At 36.0% G+C, this 14822-nt stretch overlaps 1 protein-coding gene across 3 annotated transcripts; it reads left to right on the top strand.

The window, feature by feature from the left end:
* The first annotated feature begins 1749 nt into the window (after positions 1-1749).
* Positions 1750-13527, top strand: LOC124895830 (putative lipase ROG1). 3 transcript variants are annotated; one of them, XR_007051896.1, is made up of 13 exons: positions 1750-2112; positions 3504-3571; positions 4457-4527; positions 4649-4894; positions 7732-7895; positions 8010-8065; positions 8160-8212; positions 8288-8408; positions 9102-9199; positions 11430-11529; positions 11655-11701; positions 11807-11849; positions 13171-13527. XR_007051896.1 is itself a non-coding variant. In XM_047406241.1 (11 exons), the coding sequence occupies exons 1-10, from the start codon at positions 1967-1969 to the stop codon at positions 11499-11501; spliced, it is 1095 nt and encodes a 364-aa protein (XP_047262197.1). In that variant the 5' UTR covers positions 1761-1966; the 3' UTR covers positions 11502-11529; positions 11655-11972. The 3 variants fall into 3 exon arrangements, 1 of the variants encoding a protein (XP_047262197.1); XR_007051897.1 differs by lacking the exon at positions 13171-13527 and having other exon boundaries at positions 1763-2112; positions 11807-11972; XM_047406241.1 differs by lacking the exon at positions 13171-13527 and having other exon boundaries at positions 1761-2112; positions 11655-11972.
* The last annotated feature ends 1295 nt before the right edge of the window (positions 13528-14822 follow it).

Raw genomic sequence — 14822 nt, 5'->3', positions numbered from 1 at the left:
AAAAAAGCAAGAAAACGTTTTTGCATCACAAAATTACTATCCATCCAGTGACAAGTAACGGTTAAATAATCATTTTTATTTACAGCTCGACCAAGATCAGAAGTTAAGGACAATCTACATTGAATATTTTTTAACAATGTTGATAAATAAAAATAATATTGTGAATGAAATCTAAAAATATCAGACCGACAAGTACTTCTAGGAATACCGTTAAACATAGGATTATAAATTATTTGTATATAATGAATAAAGACATCAGAAGAAGGAAAACTAAAAGGCAAACAACCTACAACCATTTTAGCCATTTCTTTCCGGTTCCTTAATTTATTATACTTCTTCGTTACCTGACCGGTTGCTGGGTCCATTCTAGTTTGTATTGGCCCACCAACATCCCCACCACCTCGTGCAATATTTAACTCTCTTTCGTGAGCTTCACCTAGATGTCTCATTAACGTACCCGTACTCCTTGTTTGCCTCCGCTTTTATGCTTATATATTTGTTGACAAATATTGCATTACACTTCAGTATCTGATATACATTCAAAAAATTGTCATGCAACACTAGTTGTTTTACGAGGCCTTGCGGCACGAGGAGGACGGAGAGGGAGATTAACCGATTCAGATCTAACGTTAGCATTTTCTACTGTGGGTGTCTCACTAATATTTTCATTTCTTCGTCTAAATTAACCGCATCTACTTCATTTTCTTCTTTTATACCATAATTTTCCTGACCTTCTACATAATCCATATCGTGAGCACCTCCACCTATTTCTTCCTCAAAAGGTGTACCAAACGGTACCGGAGGCGAAGGCACACGGGTATATCTACTACTTGAACTACCTCTACCACTAGTAATTCGTTTTTTACTACCACTATCACTTCTAGGACAAAAATGTTTAACACCTTTAGTAGCGATGTTTCTTAATTTATCCATAGTATAAATTAAATTAAACTAAAAAAAATCAAAATACACAAATATAATAAAATTAAATATTAAACAATTAATACAATAAATAAAAATTAAACGTAAGAGATGGAACGACAATATCAAATTTTTGAAGTATCTGAAGGTTGCGACTTTAGAAACTTCCGTTCGTACTTTGTAAACGCAAAATTAAAAAACTAAAGTGCACACTTTAAGAAATTAAATAAATTGAATATTTGAAAATTGAGAATTGAGATTTGAGAGAGAATTAGATTTGAGAGAGTGAAAAATTGTGTGAAAATTGATTTAAAGGTGTAGGGTATTTATAGAATTTTTTTGGGATTAAAAAATAATTTTTAAAAGTAAAAAAAATTTTTTTAAAGAAATGGGCCCAAATTGGGCCAACGGCTAGTTTGATCCAAAACTCAAAAAAAAAAATTGAATCCGGGCCGGATCGGATCGATTAACCGACGAGCTTGGATCGAGCTAGGTCCAAACCGGATTAACTGGACCCAAACTAAAAAAATAATCGACCCGGGATCTGAAATCCTAAAGCCCCAGGGCTTATCTGACCGGGTCAAACCGGGCCGAGTCCTTTAAATGGGCTGAGTAGGGGGGTCAGTCCGACCCACTTGACGGACTTACTCTTTTTATGGGTTAAAAAAGGAATTTATTTTCGAGATAATTGGAGTAAGCTAGTCAATAATCAAAAAAATAAAAAAATCAAATCAAACTGAACCAAACCAATGACTATTTTCTTTTTATAATTTAGTTTGATTTTAAAAATTTAAAAACCAACTAAATTAATTTTGATTATTTTAACAACTAACTAATTCAAACCGACCATGAACACCGTCCGTGAAAGTATGAAAAGGGTGAGTTAAGAAGTTAGCAGTCCCCGCCACGTCGTGTTCTTCCTTAATTCACCACCTCACTCTGACTCTGGCTTTTCCTCCCTCCCTTTCTTTCTTCAAAGCGGTTTACCTAACTCCCCCCTAATTTGATAACCCTGTTGTGTTGTTCGGATCAGCTGAAGAACGGAATGGATGAAGGAGAAGTAGAGAAGAACGGAGGAGGAGTTTGCTCATCGGAAACTGTCAACGGCGGAGAAGATGTTTTCAGTTGCGATGAATCGGATGCTTCGTCAGTTGATCATCTTGTAATTATGGTCCACGGTATTCTCGGAAGGTATGTGTGTGGCTTTCGTGTTTCGTTCATTTTGTGGAATATTGAACTTGAAGTTATGTGTTTTTGTTGATGATGGAATTGAAGTATTATGATGTAATTAGAAGGTGGAAATGGAGAATTTTGATGTTAGTTCATAATGTTTGATAGTGATTTTTTATATTTGTTATTAGTCCCTGATATTTTTAGTTTCTCCGAAGGTTTTTTTTTTGTGTGTGCAAGGTTTATATTCCTATTTCATTCATTTTGCGGGGTATTGAAGTTGAAGTAATATATTTTTTGTTTTTGTTGATGGAATTGAAGTTTTATGATCTAATCAAAAGGGGAGAATGGAGAATTTTGATCTTAGTTACAACTGTTTGATAGTGATTTTTGAGATAGCATAATACATAGAATGACACTTTGACTTGGCCGCAAGCGGTAAGTCGGTAACTCAACACTTCAACTTTGAGTATTGCGTATTTAGACATCTAAACTCACCTTTCATTGTATGAGTTGAACACTCCAGCTTACAAAATGAGCGTCTAGACACATTCAAAATTTATGTGTCACGTCAGTATTGGATGTCTATGAGACATAGTGGAGACGAGTTGGAGTGTTTAGTTGTCGGTTGAGGAGTTGAGGTGTCTAAATCAGCACTCTCAAAGTTGGAGTGCTCACTTGCCAAGTTTGATTTGACAGTGCACATCTAAATACCTCAACTTGATCTCAATTGACAACTAGATGCTCCAACGCTCCAACTCGTCCTCGTTGGCTCTCGTTAACACACGACACTCATGCGACACATAAAATTTGGAGGTGTTTAGATGATCATTTTGTAACCTGGAGTATTCAACCGGAAAATTGAAGACGAGTTGAGTTGTCCATATGTATATATACAAAGTGTGAGTGTTTATTTGCTAGTTGATGACAAGTTTAAATGTTTGTTTATGTATTATGCCTTTTCGTTATTAGTCCCGTGATATTTTAGTTTCTCTAGTCCTTATATAGTTCCTCTGGATATTGAGGATATTTGTTTACATTTGTTATTTTGGATATTTTCCTATACACATTTTGGAGTTGTTTTCATTGCTTCATTATCTAGGAATTTTCAGAACCTTTTATGCATAATTGATTGACTACATAATATGCATCTATGCTATTTTCACGACCATACGGAATGTTTATTTCAGTATGTAGATCACGAAAATTTCCATGCCAATTAAAAAAAAACTGCTTTTAGACTGTGTTCTGTGTTCATTAGTTCTTTTGGGTGGGTTATCTTCATTTTGAATGCTTATGTGCTAGCTGTTTGAATTCATGCTGTGTAGAACAATTTTCTAATGGTTCTCTGGCTCTCCCTGAAAGCAAAGGTACTTGTTATACCTTGATTTATAATCCATATATTTCAACAGCGCCACAGACTGGAAGTTTGGTGCTGAGCAATTTGTTCGGAGGCTTCCTGACAAAGTTTTTGTTCATTGTAAGTGCATCTATCTGGAGTGGCATTTCTAGTTTCACATGCTTGTGTTTCTTTGCAGTTCCTCTACCCTTCATCCCCCCTACACTTACCATTTTGCTGCTTTGTCAATAATACTCTTTTTACTGTTCTCTGCCTTTTACATTGATAGATTTTGATAAAGTAATTGCACTCTGTGTCCTTATGGTATATCATCTGTTACGAGTCCAAGTAAAATGCATGAAAATGAGAACAAGGTTGAATTGTATGAGCTGTTGCACTTTGAAGTATAAGTTATAAGTAGAAACTTCCTTTTGAGTAAAGCAAGTCAATGTGATACCTCAACAAGTCATGCTTAGGGCATACTTTCATTTATATTCTGCATTATGTAGAAACTTCCTTTTGAGTAAAGCAAGTCAATGTGATACCACAATAAATCATGCTTGTTAAAATTTACTAAGTTCGCAGGTGTATAATAGCTGGTAAATGGTGTTTATTTTTGCTCAATATCTGTGCTCTTCCACCGTTCCACGTGATGTTGGATTCAAAAGCCTTTTCACTTCTTCCATACAAGTATATTTTCTTCATGAGATGGAGAAAATCATTGTCTACGAGGATGGGGTGCTTTATTTATTTACACCCCCCTCCCCCTCTCCTTTTTCTTATTAAGAGTGGGAAACTGCGTTCACTGAACTCTTCTAATGAAATTGCCACTCTTTCTCATTTTGCGTAGTTTCATTTGAGCTGACTGCCAGTGAGTGATTCACATGATTGTATGGACATTTGCACTTTTGTAACATATCTTGCTTCAGTTTCCACATGTGTCCAATATCCGATTGGTATTCGGTGTAAGTGCATGAAAAAATGGAATACCAAAAGGAGGACTAAAGAAAATTATTTGCTCTGCAGGTAGCGAACGTAATATGGCAAAACTAACATTGGATGGTGTTGATGTAATGGGTGAGAGATTGTCTGAGGAGGTTAATTTCTTCTAATTCTATTCATTCTTCTCTGTTGCTTCATCCATTCTATCTTTTCTAATATATGCTCCAGAGCTTGGTACGTCTACCAAATTGACTAACATTGTGGAGATGAATTTAGGTTCTTGAAGTGATCAAGAGAAAGCCAGGTCTGAAGAAAATTTCTTTTGTGTCACACTCTGTGGGAGGGTTGGTGGCAAGATATGCCATTGGAAGGTTATATAGACCTCCTAGAATGGAAAATATTGAGGATTTATCAGCCAATGCATGTATAGAACGGTTGAAAGGTTGCACGATAGCTGGTTTGGAACCAATAAATTTTATCACCGTCGCCACACCTCATCTTGCTTCTAGGGGTAACAAGCAGGTATCAGTGTAATTATTCAAATCTTATCAAATACTTAAGTGCAATAATTGTAATTGAGGAAAATGGATTCTTATCCTTATTCAATATGTACTTGGTCTCATTATTGGGTAAATGATGCTTAGGAGCAGAAGAAATAGATTCACACCTCCATATTTTGATACTTTGAAACCAGATTTAGTTGGTTTTAAGGCTCATCTGGCATGCCTATGTAACTTATCTGTCAGATTGGATTGGATTGCTATCCATTTCCTCTTGATCAGTATCTTGGATTATTGATGTGTTATCCTCCTATTTATCAGGTCTAGTTAGGAATAGTATTTATCACCCAAATACCCCTGACACAAGTTTAAATTTTTTGTTTTCTTTTGTCATTTTGCCTGTACTGATTTCTGAAAGAAAACAAAGTGTTAGTTTTAATTTCAAAATTATGACAAGCTTTTCTAGACTATCTAATTTCATCTCCGATGCGATTTTCATGCAAGAGCATTGATATCTGGATAAGCTACTGCAAAATATAAGAATTTTGTTTTATAGAAACAAAGACCAGATAAAATACAGCAAAATAGAAAAAATGGACGGGCAAGATGAGCTTCTGATATGTGGAGTTGATGCAAGGTTTAGGGGAGACCCATTTGTGCCTGGTAGAGGGAGTTCCATATTTTTAGGGTGCCCGGGGGGTTTTCCAAGAGAGAGGGTAGGGGAGACCTATTTGTGCCTGGTAGAGGGATTTCCATATTTTTAGGGTGCCCCGGGGGGTTGGGATGTCCAAGAGAGAGGGTAGGGGAGACCCATTTGTGCCTGGTAGAGGGAGTTCCATATTTTTAGGGTGCCCCATGGGGGGCAGAACATATGGACATGAGAGAAGAAAGCAGAAGAGTAGCTATGAATGCTATGAATTAGTAACAGTAACAACAACAAACCCAGTATACTCCCACAAAGTCCGGTACAGGTGGTAAGTGTATGCAGTCCATACCACTACCTCAGAGGAGAGGTGAGATATAGAGGTTGTTTCTAATAGACCTCGGCTCAAGCGAAAACAGTCCTGAAAAGAAATAGTAAAAGAACACAGAACAATTGGTAATAACACATCAGGTAATAACAAAAACAAGACTAGCACCAAGTAATACGACAAATGATGACTTACTTCGAAACAAGACTAGCACTATGACTACTCACTTACTTCGAAACAAGACTAGCACTATGACTACTAGCACGGGTACCATTATCAAGTCCTCCTACCTACTAGCAAGGATGCACTACTCTCTACTATCCTTCTATCCTAATTCGCATCCTCCATACCTTTCTATCTAGGGTCATGTCCTCGGTAAACTGAAGTTGTTTCATGTCATGTCTAATCACCTCCCTTCAATATTTCTTCGGTCTACCTCTACCTCTACCTCTACCTCGCCTGAATCCATCCCTAGACAATCTCTCACACCACCTCACTGGGGCATCTGTGCCCCTCCTCATCACATGCCTGAACCATCTCAACCCGCTTTTGCATCATGACTTCCACAAAAATCACTCTCACCTTATCCTGAATAACCCCAATTCTAATCCTATCTTTCTTAGTAAACCCATACATCCATCGTAACATTCTCATCTCCGCCACCTTCATCGTTTGGATGTGAAAGTTTTTGATTGGCCAACACTCCGCTCCATACAACATAGCTGGTTTAACCACTTCTCCGTAGAACTTGCCTTTGAGTTTAAGAGGCAGCTTCTTATCACAATAGATTTCGGAAGCGAGCCTCCATTTCATCCACCCTTGCCCAATACGGTGAGTGACATCCTCGTCAATCTCTCCAATCCCTTGGATCATAAATCCAAGATACTTGAAACTATCTCGCTTTTGAAAGGCCTGAGTATCAAGCTTTACAACCACATCATCTTCATGTGTCACCTCACTGAACCTGCACTCCAAATATTCCATCTTGAACCTACTCAACCTAAACCTTTTAGACTCTGGTGTTGCCTCTAAACCTCCAACATAACATTAACTCCACCACCGGTCTCGTTAATCAGGACTACATCATCCGCAAATAGCATACACCAAGGCACCTCACCTTGAATTTTTCACGTCAATACATCCATCACTAAGGCAAATAGAAACGGGCTAAGAGTCGTACCTTGATGGTAACCCATCAAGATGTAAGTGTTGCCGTCTTGATTTTCATTAGACCTTTATTTAAACTCCATCGCTGGACAGTTATATTTACTCTCAAGTTAAACTAGTAAAAGTGTGCTAAATGCTACCCCAGTGTGGAAAGCTTTTTAATCCAACCACATTTTATCTCATCATATATCTGCATACTGAAGAACCTCTTAGGTCTCCATAACTGTCTCTCTGTGTATGTCGTGAGCTTGATTTCTGTTTTCTGAGTTTCTAAAAGCATAAAAGATCTGTACTCTTTAACCCTGGAACTTTCTGGTAATTGACATTGTTCTTCTACAGTTCAACTTCCTCAAGAACTGCAAGATGGTGATGGCTCTGCATCTACTTATTCTGTTTGATTTACTTGCCTGTAGCTTAGGATTAGTTATTTGGACATGACAGTGTTTAGCCTTGCATAGATTTTGGTCCCAGATTAATTCTGGATGACCATAAAAACAGGAATGCTCTCTTATCTGACTATTTGGAAGTATCCAGGCGATTGCTAATCTGTAACATATTTTATTTGTTGCTATATCTTGACAAATGTCAAAGTGCATTGTTCCTGTTTTCCCAAGTGTGTTCATGTTTGTAAGATTTTGAGGTTTCTTCCTTGTCTAGAATATAAAATTTGATGTCAGCTGTTGAACCTTTTGGTAATATTAATGTTTTAAGGTATTGTCAGGTGCCATTTCTTTTTGGTTTGACTGCCTTAGAGAAAGCTGCTTTCCATGTAATCCATTGGATATTTAAAAGAACAGGGCGGCACCTTTTTCTTTGTGATAATGATGAAGGGAGGCCTCCATTACTTAAACGCATGGTGGAAGACGATGGTGAACTACACTTCATGTATGTTAGAGAGACTAATAAAGTCCATATACGATTAATTGGTCCATTTATTGGGAGCTGTAGTAAATATTACTGTATATTCATGCTGATTAGTTGAAAAATCCACGTATGTAGGTCTGCATTGCGTTCATTCAAGCGCCGGGTTGCATATTCAAATGTTGGCTATGACCGTATCCTGATTGCATTGTTGAATCGGGCATTCAGCAATTATATGATTCCCTAACTTCTGAAATAGACCATTTTTCCTTCACATTAAATTTTTAGATATTGTTGGTTGGAGAACATCATCTATTAGACGTAATAATGAACTACCCAAGGTACAATCTTTCCGTGGTATGTGTTTAGCTGTGACCTATCATATCTTATGTGAAAAATCTCTTTGGTGTTTATAGTGGGAAGAATCCTTGAATGAAAAGTATCCTCACATTGTCTACGAAGAACATTGCAAGGCATATGACGGTGAGCAGGGTGAGTCTGTTGTGAAGGAAGATGATTCTTTGGACAAGGTGGAAGGTTTGTAGCTCTTTCCTTACAAAAAAAGGTTACCTTTGGATTTTGTGGTCTTAAACTAAAGGTGTGTAAACATACCAAAATTATCCTTTGAATTTTGTGGTTGTAAACATGCCTCCTCACTCCTATAAGGGAGTGTCATTAAGGTAAAATGGGAATGCTAGAACTGTAGACTTACTAAATTTAGACAAGTGGCCTTCGTTCTTAAACAAACTAAATAAATTGAAATGGAGGGAGCATTTAGTTTGTACAACAGAGATGGTAATTGGCCCTCCTCTGTATCACATGGATCCTTCATTTTCCTTTGTCGAAGCTGTGTCGATCAGAAACAGCTGTACAGTGGATATGAGTATTCCATTAAAATTCTTCAAAATACACTCAAAATTATGAAAAAAAAAAACATTATGCATCCATACAGATACTTACATCATGTGTATTTGAACATGTAGACCCTAAACAAATACATGTAACATAGGCCCTTGTCCTTTTTAGACATAGCAAGTTTTTCAAACTTGCCCTACACTCTTAGGTTCGAGAATGTTATATTTGCGAATTGCGATGACATTTTGTTTTGTTCCACTGGAACGCTGATTTTTCCCTCTGTATTGTGTGCATGTGTGTATGTTGTATGTATGTGTATATATGCCTTTCTTGGCTTCTGAATATTGCAGTACTCATGTTTGGACTTTTATGCAGAAGAACTGTTGACTGGTTTAAGTAAAGTATCATGGGATAAAGTGGATGTTAGCTTTCACATGAGCAGGCGTAAATTTGCTGCTCACAGTGTTATTCAGGTCTCTCTCTCTCTCTCTCTCTCCAGTATACTGGTAATTAACAACGCGATTTCCCAGAGCATTTATAGATATTTTATTGGTTATCCTGGAACCACAGTCAAGTCACATTTAAGTACGTTGATGAAAGTATGAACTGTACACAGTTTTGTTTAATACGTAGAAGATAACTTTTGTTCATCTACCTCGCAGATTTAAGACTGTAAAAGTGCTTACGAGACTTTTGTCTTTTTCCTATGTGTTCATGTGTTGTATCCTGGTGCTTGCATGTTTTATAGGCTCAAGAACTTGTAAGCAAAGTATTAACTAGCTATGCAGTTTGAACAAGGTTTAAGGTTGGCGATTAACTGCATTGAACCAGCAATTTGTGTATTTGAAACAGGGTTATTACTATTCCATTTCCTTCTGTCGAAACCCCCTTGCTTACATGTTGTGTATTGCACTATTTGACCTTGCATTACTAGAAAAGATGAGATAGATTTTGGTTTGAACCATGTCTCTTTCTGGACCACTTTGCCACTTTAGACATGTAGTTGGCATAGTGGAGGAGTGCCTGGTGCTAAAAAATGAGAACATCATTACTGCCCAAGTGGTTGTGGTGGTGGTAGTAATGGTGGGAGCTAGTCTAAAATTTAATCACTTTAGATATGTAGATAACATAGTGGAGGAGTGTGTGGTGCTAAAATGAGAACATTATTATAGCCCAAGTGGTGGTGGTGGTGGTAGTAGCAATTAGGGTAAGACATAGACACCCTTGTAGCTGCACCCAAGGGTGTGGCGTAGTGATTCAATGTAGTGGGTTGAGCACCATTAGGTTTTAGGTTAGATTCCCAATTTAGACAAACATTAGGTGATTTATTCCCATCTAGCCTTGGTTTACAAACCCATGGAATTAGTTGAGGTGCCTGCAAGCTGGCCTGGACACCGCGGTTATCCAAAAAAAAAAAAAGAAAAAAAAAGAGTTGACACCCTTGTAGCATGTGATATATTTTATACTACTATGTCGTTCATTTACTCCACTTTGTAAGCCAGCTGGGAGGAGGGCATTGTGTATATTTATAAACTTTTTAACTTTAAACTTATTATTTTTACCTTAATGAGATTGACTTATAGCCATAAAATCTCATAGCCATAAAATTTCGATGACTTCTTTTAGACTAAGTTTCAAAAGCCTTTCTTTCGTTGTTAAACTACACTGTCAAAAACCATCAAATAAAATGGATCTGAGGGAGAGTACAATATCAAGCATTAAATAAAAGTAGTTCTTGTAGGTGTTGAAATGCAATGTGGCATAGGCGGCGACTGGTGATTGGACTTTGAAGCTCTGTATTGTTGGTCTTATGTATTGTTAGAAATATGATGATTTTAATGATGGAATAGAGTTTATTTCATGTCCATTTCGGTACGTAAAAGTTAAAAAGATAAAAAAGGTAAAAAGGAGTAGTATACTATCCCCGGGCTTACAATTTGTCTTCCCAAAACAAGGACAAATCTAATGTATCCTTCCGTATTTCCTTTTATCCTGACCAACTGAAATTGCAAACTTTTCTCACTCTCTTCGATTTCCTCTGTATTTTCTCATCCTGAATCTTTCACTCACTTTATACACCTTGTGACTAGATGCAGTCTCTCATTCACTTAATAAACCCTTGTAACTTGATGCAGTTTCTCATTCACTTCATAAACCCTGCAACTACATGTAATTTGTCACACTCAATAAACCTGTATCTAAATTCCATTAAAAGTATATAGAGTAAACGAAGATTTTGCTGCATGACTATGGTGTTGATGGACTGGAAGGGAAGCTCAGTATCTGATATGTCGCTATCACTCAAAATTACAATCTTCAAATTTCCAAGGGGACTGTTGGGTTTTCATATTCCCTTCTTGCAGTTTTTAATATGGAGCTTGTGATTTTTAATTATTGGCACAGTAATCATATTTCCTGAACTTGTTTTAAAGTTGAAATTATGGGTGATCTCACAATTTCACATACTTTAAGGAGCATATTTAGCCCCTTTTTGCTTATTAATCAGCTAATTTGGTTAATCGGGCGCTCCAATTGAATTAAGGATATATTTGGATAAGGACATATCTAAGCTACTAATGAAGGGTGCATATGCTCAATTTCGAATATTTTTTAAACGGCATATTTGAACCTTTTCCGGAGCTTTTTTCACGTATCTTACTTACATGTACTGTGGGCTTAAAACTTCAATACTTCTGTTTACAGGTGAAGGATCCAAATATGGATGCTGAAGGTGCTGATGTTATACAACATATGATTGATAACTTTATTGTGTAGAGGCCAAGTCAAGTCTGAAATTTTCAAGGTGATCAATGATTTGCATCTATAGTATTTTTTATTCCTTGCTTGTCCTAGACTTCTAAAATTTTTTGCATTGGAGGCCTGCTGTAAAATGCTGGAAAAGTAATTTGAGTTTTTCTATGGTTGCAGGGAGGGGCAGAAATCTAGAGGGTTTATTATGAGTTCACACAAACTTAGTAATTTTTGCCCAAACTCTGTATATGTGTATTAAAAAAATGTGTTATCGATAAAATGATTATGAATCCAATTGTTATTATGGTATTAACTTGAGCTTATTATAGGAACTCTTAAATTCAAATCTTGGATCCGCCTCTGGGCTCGCAGGTAAGGTTCTCCTTGTCCTTGTATGACCACTCTATGAATTGTAAAACAATAAGCCATTATGAGGAACATTATTAACTCATTGTGGCCTAGTGTACATGGTCACAGTTCCATTCATCAACGATACATAGTAATCTCTTTCTCTTTCAATTTGCTTGGCTTGATTTGTAGTACGAGGGTCAAACTAACTAATGTTCTGTGTGAATACAGACATACAATCTTCAGTTTTTTTGTGTAGTTAAAGTTTGAGTCTTATCTCTAAATCACTGGTCAGATATCACCCCTCCGCACCATGACAATGACTTGATAAATACTGCTAAAGTGGAAAGACAGGATGAATATCACCATAAGTTTTGGAAATAACATTAGCAATCAGATAGTTTTTTGGAAGTAATAACAGTAGGTAGTTTCTCAGATGGTGTCTTTACGAGCACTTGATTTGTGGGAGGCAGAGCAAAGCGAATTTAGAATCTGCTATGGATTTCCAGCCTATACAAAGTGAATTTAGAAAAGGGAAACGTAACAACTAATTTGGGACGGAGTGAGTATTATACTTCCATTTCTGCGCCTAGGGTTAGGATGCTGTGCATCCATTTCAAATTACAGAGAAGATTCTTCAGATTTAACTTAAAAGAGTCCTGGATCTAAACTGCATGGAGCACTAATACTTGAGAAATTGTTTACTATGAGTTTCCACAATGAAGTTATCAGCAGCACTATAAGCTAAATTCTTGTTTGAACGTGTGCTAGTAATCTGAAAAATTTGGATGCTAATGTATTTGTTTCTTGCAAGATCTTTATATGAATGATTTATTATTTTTCATTAGAAGAAGGCGGAACCGGTGTACAACCCCTTAAAAAGTTGTCATCCATTCTTACTTATACACCTCAAGTAGGTCTGGTTCCTTTTAAACGCCCGAAGTATGGTTATGTTGCGTCACTTTGACACCTTTGTTGGCATGGCATAGTGAGTGTGATACACTCATTGAGGGCACATGAAAGACTTATATTTAACCAATTTTTATTTGGTGCCAACTTTAAGGGCGCATGAAAGTGACAATAGAACCCTTCTTCGGGTGTTTAAAATGTCGGCAAAAAGTGTCCAAGTGAAAGTTGGTGTCAACTTTAAGGGATTGCTGGAGGTTCTGCCTTAGAACAAAGAGACTTGGCATGTGGTATGCTGAGACAAATCTAGAACAAGTTTTGTTGTGGATTCAACTAAACTCATTATTTTCAGTTCTAACCATGTATGCACATATTAAAAAAAAAACAAATGTATACGTCTAAAAAGGTTGTACATTCATTTTTAACGTACTGTTTTCAGATCTCTGTAGCAACCAAATGCGAATTCAGGATTTTCTTCATGGATTCATGATTTTCCGAGCATATGGTTCATTTGATTGTCTGTTCAGAACAGATGGTATATTCAGAATTTTTAATATATGGGTTCGGGATTATAATTATTTTTGTTTACTTGGTTTTGAATAGATTATTCATGCATATTAGATGAAATTCTTTGATACAAGTTTGAGCAAAAGCTATTGAGTTTTGTTGAACCCATAATAGTAATAGCCTTAGTTCAATTTGTACTTATTTAGCGTGTTTTTGACATAATTAATGTTTGAATCAACACTACTGATGAATTCAATTGAACGTACATACATGAACGGTTTTTGTATCATTTGTTGATAGGACTGGGGAGAATTAATTTCGTAGGCCATTTATATATATATATTTTTTTTAGTTTTAGTGGGAAAATTAACTATATAAACTTATTAGATTAGTTATTATAAGTTATAGCCAAACTTTTAAGTTTTCACGTTATAGCAACTTTCATTTAAATTAATATATATAAAAAAGGTTTTTTTGTTTTGTTGAAAATACAAAAAAGTAATTAACGAAAAAGGAAAATTAAGATTTAATATAATTAATATACAATTTATCTTTCTTAAAAATAGTTAACCTTAATTACTGATATTTATCCACCCCAAATCCCTCTAACCGTTTTTCCTCCTATTTTAATGTTTCCATCTTCATACACTACCTTCTTCTTTGTACACGATTTAAACAAAAAACGTCTTTCTAACAAAGTGTTGTTGATTATATTTTGAAAGAAAAGCAAGAACGAGTATTTCTTTAGACAATCAGTGAGATTACGGACAATTTCATTAATAGTAATTCAAAAAATGCTTAAATTGTCATTTCCTACTTTGTTCAAATGTCTGTGATACAGTTACTAATATTTTGTGCCTTTTTTTGGCCTCATTTGTGTTTCTGCCAAAGATGATCTGGTTGATGTTGTTGTTCCTTATATGGGTGAATCCATAAGCGATGGCATAGTGGCTAAATTGCTGAAGAGTATGTCTTTTGTTATTGTGTCCATCATGATTTTTTTTAATACTTGGTTCTTATTATCTCTCATTCGTTTTATTCAGATCCTGGTGATAAAGTAGAAGTTGATGAGCCAATTGCTCAAATTGAAAGAAAAGCAAAAACAAGTATTTCTTTAGATAACAAATATGAATTCAGTTAATTTGCAATCAATCATGATACGTCATGGAGAGAGATGGGATACGTAGGGAGATGGTTCGTCATGGAGAGAGTCATGTTGTTGCAAAGTCATGCATATCTATGTTCCGATGATTCTAATTATGTTTTCTGGTCTAACTTTCTTCTTACAGAAAAAGCATACAGACTTTTAGTTCATCAAATTCTTGTACACCATTTAAGTAGCTTCTTCTAATAAATTCACATATCAACATGCATATCAATGAATTCTTAGTACTTGTTGCCGAATGATTGATCATTTATATGTTATTTTCTCACTTAGTGTTCATGTTTGTCATCCCTGATCTTTATTTCTTTTTATTTTTTCTAGTAAGCGTGTACATGATGCGGTAGTAACAAAGTTGTATTCATGGACTATAACAGTACATACAAACTTGCAAATATTTAAAAAAGTTTCTGTATTAAATT

This window comes from Capsicum annuum, unplaced genomic scaffold (genome assembly GCF_002878395.1).
Source record: "Capsicum annuum cultivar UCD-10X-F1 unplaced genomic scaffold, UCD10Xv1.1 ctg998, whole genome shotgun sequence".
NCBI classification, from domain to species: Eukaryota; Viridiplantae; Streptophyta; class Magnoliopsida; order Solanales; family Solanaceae; genus Capsicum; species Capsicum annuum.
Note: the sequence above shows the minus strand (reverse complement) of the source record. Positions and strands in the feature narration are given on the sequence as shown.